At 38.2% G+C, this 21,286-nt stretch overlaps 1 protein-coding gene across 1 annotated transcript; it reads left to right on the top strand.

Annotated features, from left to right (window-relative positions):
• Window positions 1-933: 933 nt before the first annotated feature.
• LOC106347737 (protein RGF1 INDUCIBLE TRANSCRIPTION FACTOR 1) lies at window positions 934-4,120 on the top strand. The gene is made up of 4 exons (XM_013787332.3): window positions 934-1,185; window positions 1,473-1,664; window positions 1,847-2,062; window positions 3,565-4,120. Exons 1-4 carry the CDS (start codon window positions 1,177-1,179, stop codon window positions 3,805-3,807), a joined length of 660 nt encoding a protein of 219 aa, XP_013642786.1. The 5' UTR covers window positions 934-1,176; the 3' UTR covers window positions 3,808-4,120.
• The last annotated feature ends 17,166 nt before the right edge of the window (window positions 4,121-21,286 follow it).

Here is a 21,286-nt window from a genome sequence, read left to right on the forward strand (position 1 = left end):
AAAGCTCTATATTGTGTCCAAATATGAGCTCAATCGCACCATGGAAAGGCTTCCATCCATAGCTAAACTTCTAATGCATATGTGCAGTCATGCACCAATAATAGCTCCAAAATCACAAAAATTCTCCAAAACGTACATAAACCTAAAAATACTCTAAAACAGACTCCAAACACATATAATAGACTCAATAATGGACTTATATCATGGTATAAAAATGGTGAAAACTTTAGTATATCAGACAGTAGAGGAGGAATGCCAGGACATAGAATAAGGGGAGATAACAGAGGAATGAGTGACTGCGACCCTTTGTTCTGCCTAAGTGTGACAAAGAAGAAGAACAAAGGAAAGTGGGAGGTAGCCATGGGAATTTGGTTATAGGTTTGGTTTTTTCGTTTCTTCAGGTTTAGGATATATTTGGATATTTAGAAAATTTGGTTCGGTTATTTTGATTTTCCGTTTGGATAACAAAGTTGAGAACCAGTTAATATCCCAAGTAATTTAGGATCCCACTTGGTTCGGATTCGGATCTGATTTTCGGTTAATTCGGATTAAAATAGAAAAATTGATTTTTTTTAGATTAGATATCAATTTTCGGGTTTTCAGATAAAAAAATTGGATAATTTGAAGAATTTTTAATTATTTTAAATAAAAATATTCTAATAATTTATTTTTTGCGTATTTCGATATATAAATATTATTTTAAATTATTTAATTATTTTAAAATTAAATATAGTTAATATTTATACAAACTATATTATTAAAATTCGGATAACCATTTGATATTTGATTTAGTTCTGGTCCTTTTTTTTTTGGTTCTAAGAATATAGGCTCCGATCGGATAATTAATAGGGTCCAAACCAAACAGAAATTTATTTTTTGGTTAGGTTCGGTTCTTCGGGATATATGTGTCCATGCCTAGTGGAAAGATATGTTCATTGAACCCTCCATAGCGAAAGCAATATCTCAGCTTCGGGTTTAAGGTTCGGTTTTAGGTTCGGGAGCAGTCGACTTGTGCGGATAAGAACGCTTCTTCGTTCTTGATTTTACACGCGCATCTTTTTCTCTCTCCTCTGCTCTTGCCTTGCTTCTGCCACTCTCTCTCCTCTACAAACTGGGGATCGAAGAGAATCAGCAAGCTACTACTGTCAGAGAAAAGCAAACCCACGAGCAAAAGAAATGATCATGGTAATTATAATAATAATCCATTTCTTTCCTCAAACGGGTTCTCTTCATTTTGGTTATAAATGCTCTGCTTTTATCTTTACTTCAGAGATCGATTCAAATTTTTCTTTATCAGCTCTAATCAATCTTTCTTTTTCCCGAATTGGGTTCTTTAAAGTTCGAATGTTTTTCACCCAAATTGATTCTGTTAAAAACCTATACCCTGTCCTGATAAGGACATGTATCTATCCAGTATGTCTCAATTTCTGGTATTTTTTTTCTTTAAATTCTGATCCTCTTTTTCATAACAGGGAGCTGAAGAAGAAAAAAACAAGAAGTGGCCTCCATGGCTTAAACCTCTGCTTCGAGAGAAGTTCTTCGTACAATGCAAATTACACGCAGATTCACACAAGAGTGAGTGTAACATGTACTGTTTAGACTGTACCAGTGGCCCTCTCTGTTCTCTCTGCCTCTCTTTCCACAAGGATCATCACGCCATTCAGGTTCGTAATTATTCTCTTGACGCTCTCTTGTTAGATTCTTTCCAGTTAATTAAACCAGAAAGTTTATATCTTTTTTTTTACTGGGAGAAAAAGAAAAAAGCATCTTGTTGGTTTTTTGTTAGTTTTGTTGGTGATCTACTAAATTGTTTTCATTCATTTTCTTGGTGATGTATTTCTCCCAGATAAGGAGATCATCATATCACGATGTGATCAGAGTATCAGAGATTCAGAAATTTCTGGACATTACAGGAGTTCAGACATATGTGATTAACAGTGCTAAGGTTGTCTTCTTGAACGAGAGACCTCAGCCTCGACCAGGCAAAGGTGTCGTCAACACCTGCGAAGTCTGTTATCGGAGCCTCGTTGATTCTTTCAGATTCTGCTCTCTTGGCTGCAAGGTAACGAGAAAAAGAAAACATTTTTTGTATATTTTCTCGAGAAAAATATGCTTAGGAGAAACTAGGCCTGGGCATTTTAACCCGGACCCGAAGACCCGAAGACCCGAACCGGAACCGACCCAAAAATACTCGATTCGGAACCGGACCGAAAATTTACAAGTACTTTTTGGGTCTAAATTTTTTTTACCCGAAAGAACCGGAACCGAAAAAACCGATCCGAAAAAACCGATCCGAATAGACCCGTACCCGAAAAGAACCGACCCGAATAAACCCGACCCGATAAGACCCGATTTGTACCCGACTTAAAATTATGTATATCTAAAACTATGATGTTTTTGTGTTCTATTTTATATATATTATTTTATGATTTAGTTGAATTATCTTTTGTTAACAACATTTGTTATTATTTTTTAATATTTTTAAGTAATATAAAGCTTTAAAATGTAAAATTTAGAGTTTAAAAATGTTTTATTTAAATTATTAATAGTTTCATTTAACTTATTTTGTAAAATTTTAGATATATATGACAAATATCAACTAAATTTGATGCACTTGGGTATGTCATGTCCTTTTCAGATCCTAAATACCCGAACCCGACTCGGACCCGATATGGACCCGAAAAATTACGGGTACTTTATGAGTATTTTAATTATAGACCCGAACCGATCCGGACCCGAGAAGAACCGACCCGAATCCGAACCGAAAATTTTTAAGTACCTATTGGGTCTAAATATTTAGGACCCGAAAGATCCGGATCCGAAAGGAACCGGACCGAACCCGACCCAAAGATCTGAATGCCCATGCCTAGGAGAAACGAAATTACAGTTAAAATGGGTGAAAAACAGAGTCAAAAGTGTTAATATCTTTGAACTTAAATGCTTTAAGGGTTAGTTGGATGTTGTTTGGTTGATGAAGTTGAGAAAATAACAAGAGATTCTCTGTATTTTGGGTTTGGGAATATAATATATATATATATATATATATATATATATATATATATATATATATTTACTTGTGGAGAAAGTTAACTGATGGAGTCAATATCCTGAACCAAAGGCTATTTTAGGTAGGAGAATATTAGAATAAGTATAAACTTGGTTGAATAGGTAAGCTAACTACTATTCAATCATTTATTTATTAATATTGATTTTGTACTTAAACCTTATTTTATTCGGTAATCCTTCTTTGATGGGAATTGAGAAAAGGACACAAATAAAAAAAAAGATTTGCTTGTTGGGTGGGCGAGAAAATGTGGGGACAATGATAGCAACTTCAAGAAATTGTGGAGTTTTGAAAAAATATAATACTAGTCTACTAGCATTTGGGTTGACGAGGAGAAAAATCTTTAGTCAATCTAAAGCTTCGTCCTTAAGCAATGGTCGTTTCATTCTCATACGTTCTTTTCATGGCTTTCTACATTCATTTTCCTCCTTCTCGGAAATAACTATTATGATAACCGTAATCCTAACATTGTAAATAATTATATTGACTTTCTTTACTAGATCTCTGGAATATCCAAGAGTTTCGACAAGAAAAGAAAGGATTGGACAAACAATCTTTCAGATTCTAATGATTCGTATAGCAGTTCTACTAGTATAGGGAGGCTCAAGAAGAATGATGACATGATTCATAATAGTTTCACCCCATCAACACCACCTCTATCTGCTGTGTATCGTCGAATTGCAAAACGAAGGAAGGGAATACCGCACCGTGCTCCTTTTGGGGGACTAATCATAGAATACTAAGAAAATGGTAATGTATAGTCTTATGCATTAACCATCACTAGTAGTTTGTGGGGTATGTATAAGTATACATATATGTCTATAATGGTCTAAAGCAATGTAAAAATAGAAGCTTAACATCATAGTGTCAAGTTAGATATGAAAATGTAAAACAAGAGGGAAAAGATAATAGAATGAAGTATGAAAGGAATACTTGTGCCTGTATATTTTGGGCTCAAAGAGTGGATATGTAAATGAAAAAAGACAATATATAGTAATAAAAGCATGTGATGGAATGCAAATCTGAATGAAATAAAGGCACTTTTCATTCGATGTACTTATTTCTTGTTTTTTTGTTCATAATAATCTCATTTATCAGCTTTCTAAAATATGATATCAGCAACGGTTTTCTGAAAGGTATGTGCATAGCCAAAATTATTCATTGCAAGAGACCCGAGAATAGGGAGGAAGATAAGTTATTTCACTTGATTCTCTACATAGGTTTTTTTTCCTATAGAGTCATCTTCCTAATTAAAAGTTGCAAATTGCCATTCCTAAAATAATTTCTTCTTTTTGAGAAAAAATATATATGATTATGTCATTTGGAAGAGAAAAGGAAAAACAAAAGTAATACTTGGCATCTAGAAAGTGATTTCTTTTGTTGAAGTGCTAATCCTTTGTTTAGGACTATAATTGTTTCTATAAATTTGAAGGTGGAGTACTGATTCCAGTAATTTTATGACTTGCTTTGATTTTCCCCTAACATTTGTTTTGCAAGTAAAGTTTATATTAATCACGTTAACTATGCGAATATGCAACTGTGGGGTTATGATACCCACTTGCTGCAGAATAAAAGCTCATAGTACCTCTGTCCCTTTCACTACTCATACGATTCATCCTTGTTTATGACTCAAGAATTGTTCATCCAGTTCACGACCGCAGTGCGCTACATCTGGGGTGGATCCAGGATCCACAACATCCACTATGAAGTATCGAAAAACACCTCTGATGTGATTTACAAGATCATTACTCTCTCTGTCGTGGGTATACAAACCCTAGAGAGTATAAAGAAATTACAAGAGAAGTACATGGCTAATAGCTAAGCATATGATTACATATCAATCACTAGCTTACTTTATCTCTCCAAGAGACGCCATGGAAGCTCTCGCCTCCTAGAGGCTCACTTGAGCTTGGAGATCCCTGTCGTAATCTCTCCTTCTTTGTATTGTCAGCACTTAACCTAATGGGCTTCAACGATTAGGCTCATATGTTGTCCGCGCGTAACTTGTACAAGCCGGCCCAACATTGAACATGTCTGATGGACTTTGACCAAACCTCACAAAACTCCACCTGTTTGGTCCAAGTCCATAACCCTTCCTTTGTGCCGACCCTTCTTGATGCTTGAGCAAGCCTGCTCATCTTCTGCATCTCCTTGTTTTCTCTTTTCTCTTCTCACTTCTCTCAGCTCCACCTTGAGCAAAGCTTGAAGTCTCTTCATGATCTTCTTGAAACCTGCATAAGCTTACACTTATACACCACGACCGCTTAAGTAGATTAAACACTTAAATCCACTGGCCCCATCAATGAACATAGACATCACGCCTGATGAAAGGTATGTGACAATCCCATTGTCATTCTGAATTTTCATCACCTTCATCTAGTGTCTTGAGTTGCGAACCCAGCTGCTACACTCCAAGTGTCAAGCTCAACTCCTCATTGACATCGTGTTACTTCATATCTTGTTACTCCTCGTGAACTTATCAACCACACAACCTTGTTGTCAAAATCACGAACTTGTTCAAGTGCTTGAACAGAAACCTGAACATCTTTCTGCAAGTTGATTTCCTCCTTGGCCTTTCGATTCCACTCATGCGCATTGAGCCTTGAATCAAAGTCTTTCAATTCTGTAAAAGATCCTTCGAACCATATATGCTTCAGTCCTGAAACAACTTCTGATTCTCTACTTGTTTAAACCACTTCAGCCTTGAACACCTTTTGTACCGCCATTATTTCTAACAGAACCTGCCATCCAGCTAAACACCTTGCTGAACAGCCTTTCGACACAATCCTGGTGAAACCCTCATGCTGTAGTAGAACCTTGATGTCACACTGAACCCTTTAGAACCAACCGCAAACCTTGAAGTCACTCACGCTCCATATCTCTGGAACAGTCTTTGACTTAACTTTGATGTTCTTGAACATACTGCACTTGAGCATCACTTTGTACCGCTGCACGCTTAAACATGACATGCCGCCTAAAACCACATCATTAGGAAGACTATCGACACAAATATCTTTGCTCCACCATCTGATCAAACTGTTCTGCAATAACAGAGCCTCCACTAACAGATTTAGACCCCACTACTAGTTGAATGAACTGAGCCTCATACCATCGAATCCATGATACGCCTTGGCTCTCCTCACGAGCTGCCTGTGATATCTTTATCTAGAATCCCTGATATCCCTCTTTTTCCCAGCTGTGAATTCATTATCTCAATACCCTTCTTGTATTAAGATGTCTCCAAACACCGAAACATGTGCATCACCATCAACGACTTGAACACGCCAATTAGTCATTGAATCCGCCATTAGCCTGATGAGTACCTGGCCATCGATGAGTATCTGGCCATTTGCTAATGGACTTTCCTGAGGACATTGCCTCAATATTCCCCTGTGATGCGACCATATATCCAGAACTCCACCTGTTCTGATCCATAAATGCAATCGGATTTTCCTGCACTTATACTTTCATGAAACTTCTTTCAGTTCCATGACCTAAGCTTAAGATGAGCCTGCTTGTGGAGAACAAGTCTTACTCTTCCTGAGATGGACAAACTGTAAGACAATTCCCTGCAGTCCATGCAATGTCTTCTAACAGTTTCTTACTTTGCTTCATCTCACCATTCTTCATCTTCACTGCTCAATATTTCAGTATCTCTTGATACTTACTTCCCAAGTACCTCACCATGTGTTATCTTGCATCATACTTGGCTCTGAATTCGTGGTCCTCTGTATCAACCTCACTGCAGTGTACTTATGATACATATGCTGATTTACTTGTCTCGCCGACAAGTTCCCTTATGTAAGACTCCTCTTACAAATCTCCTGATGATGCGCCTTGTACTTGTTAACTGATCTTGACACTCCTGGCCTTGACACTCTGAACATATCCACGACCCTCTAGTCATGGAATAACCTTTCTTTTCAGCTCTTGCTCCCTTGAGCTGACCATGTTGCTAACCGAAACTTTTACCATTCAGCTGAACCAATTAAGACATCTTCTAACCAATGACTCACTCCACCTGAAATCAGATTATATATATCCCTGATGCATCAATCCTTATATAATCTCAGTGGCTCCACCTGAATCAAATAACCCTTTAGAAGTACCATGTCTCTGTAACTAAGTTTCTGCAACTGTTCATTTTTCATGTCGGCCTTTCACTGTATCTCTCATCATCCAACCCTGTGATGCTCCTGAGACACTCATTTACAGCTTCTCTCGTGTCAAAACTCGAACCCATGACGAGTTTCTCAAGCTATAACTAAACCTAAACTCTGATTGTTCAAGCATGAAGTTCCGACGCGGTCAAGTCTGCAAATTTCTCCTTTTGCTTGTGAGCTCCAATTTTTTCCTGAGAGCTCCACCTTGAGACCTATAGTCGTGACACCAGACCGGCGTCCCTTACTTCTCTTCTAAGTCTATTCATCTTGAATTTCCAACTCAGGCATCCTTGACGATTTCTCTAAGGTATAACTCACACACGCTTCTACTAGATGTGTTAACGATTTTCTGCTTCTTGAACAAGTGTTGATGACTGTTCTCTCATACCATTTCTTCCTTAGGATTACAACTAGTCGTAACAATCTGTCCAACCTGATTCCGCCTGCGCATTTTTTTCTGCATTTGACCAGAATCTTCAAACTAAGTCTAACCTTGAATCGCCTTTCTCTTTAGTTTCCTGTCACTCACACGACCTTACTAAACTACTACATGATGTTACCACAAATAGTCATCTGCTCCAACATACCCTTGTGTAGGCTTTTACACACTTTGTCCTTGCTTTAGTTGCTTCTTCGTGGAGGTACAACCTATCCTGCCACACTGACTTGGTGACTATTTTGGCTTTCTTCTTACAGCCAGAAACTTTCCGTGTCTCTCTCACGACCTCGCTAAAGCTGCTACATGCTGTTACCAAAAATAGCCATTTGCTCTATCATATACTTGTGTAGGCTTTTACACACTTTTCTCTTGCTCTAGTTTCCTCTTCGTGGAGGTACACATTGTTTCAGTCACACTAACTTGGTGACTCTTCTGGCTTTCTTCTTACAGCCAGAAACCTTTCCTCTCATGCACACACGAGCCTGACTTGAACTGACCCAAAACAAATCATCTCTGTTTCGTCATATAGTTTTCACACGACAACTAACCTGTGCAGCTGCAAGATCCGTTGATCATCTTTCGCAAAGATAACCTGCATTCCTTGTGATCTCTAAAAAACCTTCAGTCCCTGTGAGATTGACGACCTTTGATTCCACCTCCTTAAGTCTAGCTTTGACTTAATGTGAGTCTGTCTTCCCTTGAGATATCCTCCATCCCAGACGACTCAAATCAATCTCCAACACTGATCACGAATACGCCCACCTATGCAACTGTTTTTTTTTTTGCTGCTTACGCGGGTCTTCTTTTTCTTGCAAACATCGCTGCATCCCTTGCAAGTCTCTCATCATGATTTCACCAACTTGAAACCATCACGTGCATTGAGAGATCATCCTCTGTGAATGTTTCTTCCTCTGTCTCTGACGCCGTTGTTGTCTACCACAACCGAACGCCATCTGCTTTCTCTGACGCTACCTGTTCAACGTCATCTTTGGTTTGTCACACTTACTGCGATCGTGACTACAATCTATTGATTCTTCTTCTCCAAAATTTCCAGCTTATGTCGATGTTAACTTGAAGCTCCGGCAGAACCTGAATCACCACTGCCTCAAACCAGAAGCCCTTTGACTCAATCCTTATCCAACCTCAATAGCCCGTAGACACCAAACTCCTCATCCTGAGAATTTCCTTTGTAACAATCTGAATGAGCACCTTGCCTTGAACATCACTCTGAACCGCTGTTGTTGCCAACAGATCCCGCCGCTTAACACAACTTGCTAAGAAGACTTTCGACGCAAAGAATCTCTGCTCAACCTCTGCTCAAACAAATCATTACCTCTGCAACTGTGATACCTTGTAGACCCATTTGTTTCCTCTCATATGCCTGAGAAGCCAAAACAAACTACTACTGAATCCCATGCAGAAAATCCGAAACATACATGTTTCCATCCTGAATCAATCTCGATTTGACACTGCCACCTGTTCAGCCGAATTCTGCTTTGAACAAGTAACTCCTCGTTCTCGCAGATCCATTCCAGCAAAAAACTATGTGTTACGCCAAACACATATCTGCTTAGAAAACCACACTGCGTTCCCTATGAAAATAGCAGCCTTGTAGTATCTTGTTCTCTGAACATCTACCCGATTGTAGACTCCCATAATCACACATAGACAAACCCACATGAGTCGATCTTCTTCAACCCTCTGCAACACCCTTCACGCTGACTAAAGAATACCATCGGAAACAGCCATGAAACACTCATATCATTCAAGGTTCTAAGGCGTCCCCTAGCTCCAAGAATTCCATGAGATACCGAGCTGAAATACCCACATAGATTAGAACACCACCTGCGACTGATATACCATGTAGATTCAATCCAAGAACACCGTGAAAACCCTCACTGAATCTTCAGACAATCCCATAGAAAAACCAGTCCGAAAACCCCTTGTGCTCCACTATGCTTTCAGTTCTAATAACTTGCAGAACATGAAGAAATCCGAAACTCCAATGCATATAGTCACACACACCTTGTGACTGTCACACACTCCTTGTGACTGCAGATCAAAGACAGCTCTGAAACCTTTCTTCCTTATGCTAGCAGCCTGCCACCATCTTATCTTGTGAGTAACCCGAAGTCCTTCTCACACAGTAGCAGATTCTTGCACCCTTGGAGAACTCTAGAGAAAACATGATTTCATAACTAGAAATCATCTCAACTGATTCAACTGACTCGTGAATCCTTCCTCCATAAACTTGTTCAGCTGCAGCGAACAACGCCCAACAGTTTTTCTTCTTCTCTTGTAAACCGAAAATCTCTTTAACCTGATCTTGTAACTCGGTTTATCCTCTGATTATTAACATAATCAGAATTCCACGTGTGTAGAACCACGTGACCACCAGCTTCCATTAAACCTTGCGAGTTTCTTCTGTCTCGCTTGGAAGCTTCTTCATATGTCTCTCCTCCTCGAGACGTGGACTCCATGAATCAATGAGCCTAAGCTCTGATACCACTTGTGGGGTATTCATACGCTCTGATAGCACTTGTGGGGGTTTTGATACCCACTTGTTGCGGAATACAAGCTCATAGTACCCCTGTCCCTTTCACTACTCATACGATTCATCCTTGTTCATGACTCAAGAATTGTTCACGCAGTTTACGGCCGCAGCGCGCTACATCTGGGGTGGATCCAGGATCCACAACATCTACTATGAAGTATCGGAAAACACCTCCGATGTGGTTTACAAGATCATTGCTCTCTCTGTCGTGGGTATACAAACCCTAGAGAGTATAAAAAGATTACAAGAGAAGTACATAGCTAATAGCTAAGCCTATGATTACATATCTATTACTAGCTTACTCTATCTCTCCAAGAGACGCCATGGAAGCTCCCGCCTCCTAGAGGCTCAGCTTGAGCTTGGAGATCTCTGTCGTGATCTCTCCTTCTTTGTATTGTCAGCACTTAACCTAATGGACTTCACCGATTAGGCTCATATGTTGTCCGCGCGTAATTTGTACAAACCGTCCCAACATTGAACATGTTTGATGGGCTTTGACCAAACCTCACAGCAACTCTAATCAATAAGAACGTGTATGTGAATCTATAAAGGTATTTTTAAAACGTATGTGTATAGATATCTAAGCGACATATTTTAAGAACATTTGTTACCATGCATGTATGATATCAATGCCAAAAGATATCCAAAGAGGATTTTTAGATGAACGGAAAGATAAATAATTTGATCAAAATAGTTTAAAGAGAAATGTAAAGAGAGGCTGCAAGTAATAAAGAAAAAAACATGGTTTCAAGATTTTTAACATTAGAGTTGAGTTTTGCACGTGCAGGGATGCTATTATTGACAGAGAGAATGGGAGGCGAAGCTACGATGCATTTTCAGGAATAAAGAAATAGAATGGCAGAGGCAAGAGAGAGTCCAAACGGCATCTCTCTGCACTGAGAGTGGGCTTTTCACTGCTTTAAATGGGTATTTTTATCAAAGCATTATCGCCATCTTCTTTTTTGCCCATCCGATCGCTCAAACGCCATTGTTTTGGCGATGGTGTGATCTCGGCCGTTGGACTCTCCCGAACTTGTTAGAAAGTAGAAACGTGACGCAAAACATAATCCACACTGTTTTTCGTCATTTCATTATTTATTTAATTACTGTAACCTATCATTTTAAGTACTATACTATAAAAGAACTATTCTCAAACAGGCATGTGTTATGATGCTGCCAAACCCACTCACACCACGTAAATTGTTTCGTCCGATTGTCCAACATAATTAAATGTAATAAAATATTTAAAATGTGATATATAGCTTTATCGACTATCAGCTTACAGTGTTCATCCTAAGCCAAGTGGTACGTGAGATGTGGTTCACCTACTTTTTAACACTCAGACGATTAATAAATATGACAAATCTACATGATACCGGAGAGAGTGAGCTTTTTTTATTTCTAACTTATTTGCAACCGGGAGTTTTAATACTTAAATATTTTTGCATATAATTATTTTTAAATGAATCATTGAGTGCATAAACTCAGAAACGGAATAATCAACCATCACTGAATGAACAAAAAAAACTAATGACTAGCATTTTTTTTTTTTTTTTGGTCAAAAAATGACTAGCATTTAAAACTAACGACTTCTGTACACTTTTAAGTTTTAACTATTGATTATTTTAACTTAAATTTTGCACAATCAAAACAAATAAATTTGCGTATACAATATTTGAGTATTAGATATGCCGATTGGAAATACTTGTAATACAAAAAAAAAACTCACTATCATAATCCATATAAAGTTTTAAGTCAAAAATACCAATCAACTTTCTATAAATCCGAGTTAAAAAGATGTTTCGGCTTGGAAAAATTAATATATTAGATGGTGTAACCGGTGACGAAAGAATGAAAGGGAATAATGCATTCCTTACAATTCCTAAATTTTTTTTTACCATTTACAAGGAATTGTTTTTCCTTTGCATTTTTTCTCATTTCTTTTATTTTAAAGGAATATAGAACAGATTTGTTCCTCAGTAAAATTGATAAGGAATCATTTTCCTTTTCATTCTTCTAATATTATTCCTCTGCATTTTTTCTCTATTCATTCTTAATGTTTCTTTAATGGTAACCAATTAGAATGTTTATCCTCTCAAAGTTGTTCAACATTTCTCTTTAGATGAGTCTTTATAAGCTTTTCATACTAATTACTTAAGATGATAAAGATGCAAATGAAAGAAGAATTAGATATCATTTAAGGTTCAAACAAATAGAAATGACGCATTGATGTTGCAGGGACGATCTAATGGTATTTTTATGGAAAAATTCTAACAGAGGGTTCATCGTTCCACAAAACCAACGATATGAGAACGAACATCATATATATAAAATACAAATTCTCTGAAAAAATCGTAAAAACGTTTGAGTCGTAAAACGGCCCAAGCAGTGTAAAAAACGATAAAAGCCCACTTATGATTTAAAATCCGAGAATTGACCCAACAACAATGACGGTCTATTTAGTTTCGAAGAGAAATAAAAGGGAAAGAGGATAAATGTTAACTTTCCAAGATAAACATGAAAATCGAGAAGATAAGGAAATTTCCACAAAGGGATAAACTAGAATCGAGGGAAAAACGGAAAAGCTCGCCGACCTTGGAGGCATATATAAGGAGAGCGAAGACGGAGTGCGCAAGGGATCCAAAAATTTAGACCTTAGGAAATTTTTGTTAGCTTTAGGAGAACTTAGGGCTTAGGCGGCTAGACTAGAGAGTTCCATACTTAGAGCGTTTTACAGCTTCGTTCTCTTGTTCTCCATTGTTGACGATTTCCTGTTCATCTTGTTTTCGGTGAACTTTGTAACTTTACTCATATTAATCAATAAAACGCCTATGTACAAGTTCTTGTTCCTCTTATTTGTCTTCTTTTACGTATTTGTGTGTTTTCGCAAGGAATCCGGGTTCTCAAGGAAAGTTGAGAATCTTGGCTTTCCTTCGTTCACTAAAATCGATTGTGCGAATTTCGGTTCCCACAGTTTGACGCTAGAAGGAGGGGGTGTCGGATTCTCTAACTCTAAATCGCCAAACGATCAAAGGACAATATGCATGGCAAAGCAGGTAGAACATCGTGTCTTTCAAAAATTGGCCACATCCGATCTGGACAAACACCGCAACGACCTCCTGGTCATTGCATTTAAGATCTGAGACATCGATGTCGCAAGAATACTAGTCGACAAATGAAGCTCGACTGATATCATCTTCAAAAACACCTTTGAGAGAATGAAAATCGCACTATCCAAAATCGCAGAAAGTTCGACCCCAATAGTGGAATTCTCAAGGGAAACTACCATGACCCTTTGCAATTAACCTCGAGGTTAAAGCTAGGAGCATTACCAAAGTCGTGGAATTTTTGGTCATTGACCGCCCAACATCAGACAATGCGATCACGGCCACTCCTTCGCTAAACTCCATGCAAGCTATTCCGTCAGCATACCACTTGTGCCTTAAGTTTCCGACTCCAGAGTGAGTCGAAACAATATGGGGAGATTGAAAAGTATCGCAAATTTGTTTCACCGCGGAATTAAAACGAAAGTAGTCAGCGATGGAAACTACTTTGAAAAAGAAAAGGAAATCGGCTTCTGACGAAATTTCTCAAGAACAAGACGAAACAAAAATATTTTGGCAATTACGGAAAGTCGAGGCCCTAGAAGAAAAACGTAAGCCGACCATCGAGCATGTGATTTCGGTATGCCTCGACGATGAGATTCCTGAATGCTGCGACGAGATCGGAGCTAATATCCGCGAACCATTAAAAACATAGCTCATAGTCTGACTCAAGAAGAACCTACACACGTTTGCCTAGGCTACAGAGGACATGTCAGGTATTGACATCAACATAACGTGTCTGATATCACTCAAATTACCCTAAGGAGTGATTTTACTCTCTCAAATAAGAGGTTCAATTGTAGTACTTAGGGATCGAATCCACAAGGAGCTATGGAACCTAATAAATCTAATTGGATTTGTTAAGTAAGGTGGTTTAATGATTTAAATGTAAAGTTACAGTTGTTTGACCAAGTAATTGCTCGATTGATAGGTTGAGGTTTTGGTGCTTAAAAGGAAATAGCTAGACTTAGGGTTTTTATTCAGGAAATTTGAAATTATAATCCTATAGATGCCTAACAAGTTGCATGCATGATATTGTAGAGCTCAACACTTATAAACGAACCACTAGGCTCTCGCTTTCTAGGTTCGTCTATTGACCAGTGTCGATCGATGATTCTATATGAATATCGATCAATGCACTATTCAAAACGTCAACCGATTATTCTATTTGAATATCGAACGACGCTATTGGTCAAGCGTTAATGCGCGGGTTGAATGTGCTCACTAAGCTCACTAGATCAGCTCTCGCCTTTCTCTAGTAAGAAACTTAGCTCAATTAGAATGGTTTCAGGATGAGATTAAAGCTATCGCTTATATCTAACAATCTCAAGTCAAGTTCTAGGTAGCTAGTCTAGAATCAGGCATTAATGACAATCCTAATGATTAATATCACAACTTAACAATCTATAGTTGGGGCTAATCCCTCATAACCTATTTAAACCCTAAAATCTAACAAGGGAACTAATCAGACATGGCCAAGTAATTCATAACAACAATAAGGTATGAAAACTGCATTAGAATAGTAAAAAGATATCAATGGAGTTCCAATCACAAATATAACTTTGGATCTTCTCTCCAATCTATCAAATTCCTAGAAAACCTTTATTGTGAAAATAGTAAAACAAGAAAGCACACTTTTGCCTCTAACATGTTGGCAAAGCTTATATAATTAGGTTAAAACTCGTCAGGGGTAATCTTGTAAATTGGTGAAGACTTGGGCTTCAAGTCGGCTGTGACCAAATGGGCTTTCTGCGCGCTTCACTGTCGATCGATGTCAAGATGTGAACATCGATCGATTATTCCTCTTTAATATCGACCGATGGCTGAGCTCGATGGTCATCTCGGGTGCTTGCTCCAAATATCCCAAAAATACTCCAAAATTATCACTTATCTCCAAATCACTCTTGATCCTATAAATACTCTAAATAGACTCTATAATATAATAGTTAATAGTTAAAACACTTATAAACCATGGGTAAAAGTGGATCAAATCCATGGTCTATCAGTGTCCTGAACTTAATGTCAATCCGACTTTCAAACCAGTCAAACAAAAAAAAGATGAAAGTGGGGACCAGAGCGCGCCACTGCAGTCAACGATTAAGTCGAAAGACTTTGGAAGGTCGGATCCATAACATATGTCAGATATCCTGTCTGGCTCGCCAATTCGGTGATAGACAAAAAGAAAAATGAAAAATGGTGATTCTGCGTAGATTTTTACCGATCTCAAAGCACTAATCAAAATGGCCTCCCAAAAGAATAAACGGGAAGCACAAAGGCTAACCGGCAGAATCGCGGCTCTCAATCGCTTCATCTCAAGGTCTACTGATAAGTGTCTACCTTACTACAAATCACAATTACAATTAAGAAATTGAATCTACAGAAATCAAGACTACATTACAAATCTTTGAGAGAGTTGAGATGACAAAAAGTGTTTGTTTTGTTGTTTTCAAATGCAGGAAAGTAAATAATATTTTTTTTAAATGATTAAAGTTATGAATAAAAAAGTGTTAGGTCTCGGGTTATAAGGTGAATGCAAGAAGAACTATTATAGAATTCAAACTTCTTCGCTAAACTAGCATTCTCTTGAACAACTAACCCGTATGTTCAATATATGATGCCTACCTCGCATTAAATTCACCAACCTAAACATGCAATAATGATTGGTTTGGTCTGCTTGTGAAGCTAAGATGAAGGGCTCGAATTTGTTGTACCTCCGGCCACCGTTGACATCTACTACACCGAATTTGTTCAATCGAACACCTCTATTGACGACGGGGTCGAACCATTCACACTTGAAGAGGACGCATTTTAGCTTCAATATCCCTGGGAATTCGACTTCAATAATCTCCGTCAAGATTCCGTAGAAATCTGTTTCTCCTTTCACACAAATTCCATAGTTACTGGTTGCCCGCTGTTTACCATACTCATATGTGTGAAAAGTATAGCCTCGTGTGAAATACATCTGTGATGTGGTGACCTTTACAAGTGGAGATTGAATTACTTCGTGTAACCACTTAGGATAATCTGCATCGTCGTCATAATCAACCTATTTAAAAATAAAAAGAACGTTGAAATACAAATCATTCATGTATGAAAATTTTAAAAGTATTTGATTAATACCTGATTCTTCAACCACTTAACAAAGTGTTGATCTTTTCTTTTGTCTACGTCACTTGTGGATATACCAGGAAATGTTTCTTCGACTTGTGAAACAAACATGCTGTAAATTCACATTTTACATGAATTAATCTCTCTCAATTATATAATGTATACTCAATTTAAGTTACCTTTCAAAATAACGCATCAATGGATCCTCGCAATTGAGTAGAATATAGGTGTGTGCACTATGAGCGTCTTCTTCACTCGACCACCAAACCTGTTTTGATTTCCCACCAAGTCGTCCAATCTGGCTAAAGATTTCTGGAACACCAACAACTGCATATGTGGGCGCAACGCCACCATCATCATATCTTCTTGGAGCTCTTCTTCGTGTACGTACTTTTGACGCAAAGTAGTACGATGTGAAGTGAGAAACTTCTTCTGTCAAACTTCCAGCAATTATAGAACCTTCAACTTTGGCGAGGTTCTTTGCTTTTCCCTTCAAATATTTCATGGCTCGCTCGTACTGATACATCCATCCGTAATGTACCGGTCCACGAAGCAATGCCTCATATGGGAGGTGGATAGCTAGATGCTCCATCACGTCAAAAAAGCCTGGAGGAAATATCTTCTCCAAGTTGCACAATAAGATAGGAATGTTCTCCTGAAGCTGTTCTACGACTTCTTCTTTAAGAGTGCGTGTGCTCAAATCCCTGAAAAATGCTCCAATGCCTATTCCAAAAACAATTAAACACATTGTTAGTCAAATACTATTATTGTAAACTAAACCAATTTAATATTATTGTCCTATTGTAAACTACCTGCAAGTGGTTCATGTACGTTTGTTGGAAGTAGCTCCGCAAATGCAAATGGCAGAAGTCGTTGCATAAAGACATGACAATCATGACTCTTCATCCCGGAGAACTTTTGACCCTTTTCAACACATCTTGAAAGATTTGAAACATACCCATCAGGGAACTTCACTTCTGATGCCACCCAATTGAACAAAACCGACTTTTTTTCTGAAGACAATCTAAAAATTGGAACGGGAACTTGGCCATTGCTTTTTATATGTAACTCACTTCTTGAGAAAATATCCGGCAAGTCCAACCTCGATTTTATGTTGTCTTTTGTCTTCCCTGGGACATTCAATATTGTATTCATGATGTTCTCAAAGAAATTCTTCTCTATATGCATCACATCAAGGTTGTGGCGCAGAAGGAGATCCTTCCAATATGGTAACTCCCAAAATATACTCTTCTTGTGCCAGTTGTGATGAACACCGTAAGAATCAGGCATACTACGAGGGACATGCCAATTACCACCCCAGCGAACTGTTTCGTTAGCTCCGTAGTAGTCGATTTGCGCTTCAATTTGTTCTCCAGTTAGATATGGAGGAGGAGTGTCTCTCACAACCTTTTTGTGTCTAAACAAATTCTTGTTTCTTCGGTACGGATGGCCAACTGGAAGAAATCGACGGTGACAATCGAACCAACTTGTCTTTCTACCATTCTTCAGTTGAAATGCATCTGTCGTTCCATTACAATATGGACAAGCTAATCTCCCATGTGTAGTCCATCCAGACAACATCCCATAGGCAGGAAAGTCACTTATGGTCCACAAAAGCATAGCTCGCATCGTAAAATTCTTCTTCGTTGAGCAGTCATACGTCCTCACCCCTGTTGACCACAAATCCTTCAACTCTTTTATCAGTGGTTGTAGGAAAACATCAAGTGACCTTTTTGGATGCTTCGGACCGGGTATTAATATGGTCAAGAATAAAAACTCCCGTTGCATGCACATCTCCGGTGGCAGGTTGTATGGCGTAAGAAAGACAGGCCACAATGAATATTGTCTCCCTGACATTCCAAATGGACTAAATCCATCTATGCATAATCCGAGGTACACATTCCGGCTATTGCTAGCGAAATTCAGATGTACTTTGTTAAAATGTTTCCAGGCTCTTGCATCTGATGGATGAGTCATCTCACCATCCGTCTGAGTATGCTCGGCATGCCACCTCATCTTTCCAGCAGTCTGCTCCGATTGGTACAATCTTTTCAATCTATCTGTAATTGGTAGGTACCACATCCTTTGGTACGGTACCCTATTACGTCCCCTTCCTTGCGGCTTGAATCGTGGTTTCTTGCAGAATCGACATTCTTCCAACTTCTCATCATCTCCCCAGTAGATCATGCAGTTGTCGATGCAAACATCTATCATCTCCGAAGGCAACCCAAGACTATAAACCAGTTTCTGAATCTCATAATAAGAATCAGCAGACTCATTGTCTTCCGGCAAATACTCTTTAAATAAATCTGCACATTCGTTCATGCAACTTTCAGGTAGATTGTGATCAGTTTTAATATTCATCATTCTAGCAGCCAATGACAATTTAGAGAGACCTTCTCTACAACCACTGTAAAGTGGTTGATTTGCCGCATCTAACATTTCATAAAACTTTTTTGAATCTATGTTAGGTTCTTCATCTTCATCATCATGAGCTACGAATGCATCAGTTACCATATCATGAACCCTATCATAATCTACCATCGGCTGATCCTCCTGATGGTAACTATGTGCATTATGCAATTGATGATCAACCGGTTCTTCTTGAAAGTTGTTATTACTACTACTAGCTTCATTCTGATCATAACTATAACCTTCTCCATGTTGAAACCAGATATAATAATTTGGCGTGAAACCTCTATTTACTAAATGCTTCCAAACATTTTCACGATTTGCCAACTTTGAATTGTTACATTTCCTACAAGGACAGAATATTTTACTGCTTTCTTGGGCGAGCGGTGTAGAATCTGCTTGATGCATAAAACGCTCCGACCCAGCAAGATATTCTTTCGTCACTCTCCCGTTAGCATCTCTATGCATATACATCCACCTCCGCAACTCGAAAATATTTCCCAAGCCCGACATTTTTTTCACTTTTTTTTTTCTTGTTGGTGTGCTTAAAATTATGTTCAAACCTCCATATATATAGAAAATTTTCGAATCTGGTAGTTGAATTTTGCTAGGAATTTACGACGAAAAATTAGGTTGGTGGCAAAAAAAACGTGTTAAGTTGGTGGATTTCTCGTTCTTTCCTCGTAAGTTATTTCCTCGTAAAAATCATGCTAAAATTACGACGAATTTGCGACGAAACACATTTTTCTCGGAAAAACCACGTTAACTTACGACGATTTTACAAGGAAAATCTTTACTCGGTATTTTACAAGGCCATTACGACGAAACTTTATTTCCTCGCAATTTCATCGTTAAGTCATCGTAATTTCACGAGGAATAGTTTTCCTCGTTAAATTTCCTTGCTAAAACTGTGTTTTCTTGTAGTGGGTGTACCTCGACAAGCTTTCATAGTATGGTTGACTTTCAAGGATAGATTATCTACGGGTGTTCGTATGAGACAGTGGGGGATCACTCAGGGGTGTATGTTTTGTGGGGAGAGGGATGAAAGTAGGGAGCATTTGTACTTTGCCTGCCCTGTCACGCTCACTATATGGATCACCTTAACGGCTAATCGGATTGGTCTTCTACGGTGACATCTTTGCTACGACCGCGTCGAAATAAGCTGGGCACTATCCTTTTGAAGCTCGTCTTCCAGACTGTTATATATTTCACTTCGAGAGAAAGGAATTCTAGACGACATCAAGGAGCTTGACTGAGGACAGAGACAATAGTTAAGCGCATGGACAAACTCATCCATAATAGGACTCTGTCACTGAACTACAAGGGTAGTCATACGTTGGCAGGGCTTCTTCATCGATGGCTAGAAGTTTATACATGCTAAGAGATTTGCGAGATCGGATTTCTTACCCCTTTTTAAGTAGTTAGTTTTACAAACTATCCTTGTAAATGTCCATTCATTCTTTGATTAATTAATATAAAATTTTATCAAAAAAAAAAAGAAATACTCTAAAACGCACTTAAAGAACAAACCATGATTCACTAAATGCCACAGATCACAGATAAAGAACCGGTAAAAATGTAGTTATCAAAGTTAAAGTACATTCGTGTGCTTTGAACGTTTGGTGAGCCAATCTTTCGTTAAAATTACTTGCGTATTAATTAAGACTCAAGAAGAAGAATAATAATTATTAGAAAAAATAATAGCTACCTGAAATATTGGCCACCACATGGCTGACCATGTAAAGTAAAGAAATACACATTAAACTACACAAAGTATATGGTATGCATGCTAACATCCCTGAACTTTATGTTGTTATGTAGCCAACATTATTAGCTTAATTTAATTAGTAGGAAATCGTCACATGGACGTCGGAGATGGTAACACCGTGTGATTAGCCATTTGGTTAGTTGAAAACCGACCCACATGACCCAAATTAAAATAAAACTCAGCCCATTTTTAAGAGAAGAGTGTTTTTGAGCCACAATTAAAACCCGACATCAACCCAAATTTTTTGAAAAAAAATCCGATACAACCCAATCAAATATGATCTGAACCGGTTGCTTCATTCTTCTTCATCCTCAACATCGAAGAAAACCAGAGACCCAAAATCAAAACAAATCAAAGTAAAGAGACACCATTCCATAGAGCTAAACTGGTAAGATTCACTGAACCCATTAGAGAGATGTTTTGTTTTTGCTCGATTGTGAGATGAGATGTGAGTAATTGACCGGTTGTTTGATAAATAGATCTAAAATCGGGGTCATCAAGAAACAGTAGGAACAAAGGTTATGGTGGTCACAAATTTTGTGCTTGTCGGTTGCCATAAAATGTTTTCACAGCTTGGACATAAAAGAATTTAGGCCGAAGGTTCTTTGGGTGCGAATTATAGAAGGTTATATCGAACAAATGGTTTTTGGGATGTTTTACCAGTAATGGGATGG

This window comes from Brassica napus, chromosome C5 (assembly GCF_020379485.1).
Source record: "Brassica napus cultivar Da-Ae chromosome C5, Da-Ae, whole genome shotgun sequence".
Classification (NCBI taxonomy): Eukaryota; Viridiplantae; Streptophyta; class Magnoliopsida; order Brassicales; family Brassicaceae; genus Brassica; species Brassica napus.

Excerpts from the sequence above, each read along its gene's own strand:
- LOC106347737 (XM_013787332.3), top strand. Across the intron at positions 1,665-1,846 it reads AGGATCATCACGCCATTCAG|ATAAGGAGATCATCATATCA; the intron begins GTTCGTAATTAT and ends TATTTCTCCCAG. Across the intron at positions 2,063-3,564 it reads TCTGCTCTCTTGGCTGCAAG|ATCTCTGGAATATCCAAGAG; the intron begins GTAACGAGAAAA and ends TTTCTTTACTAG.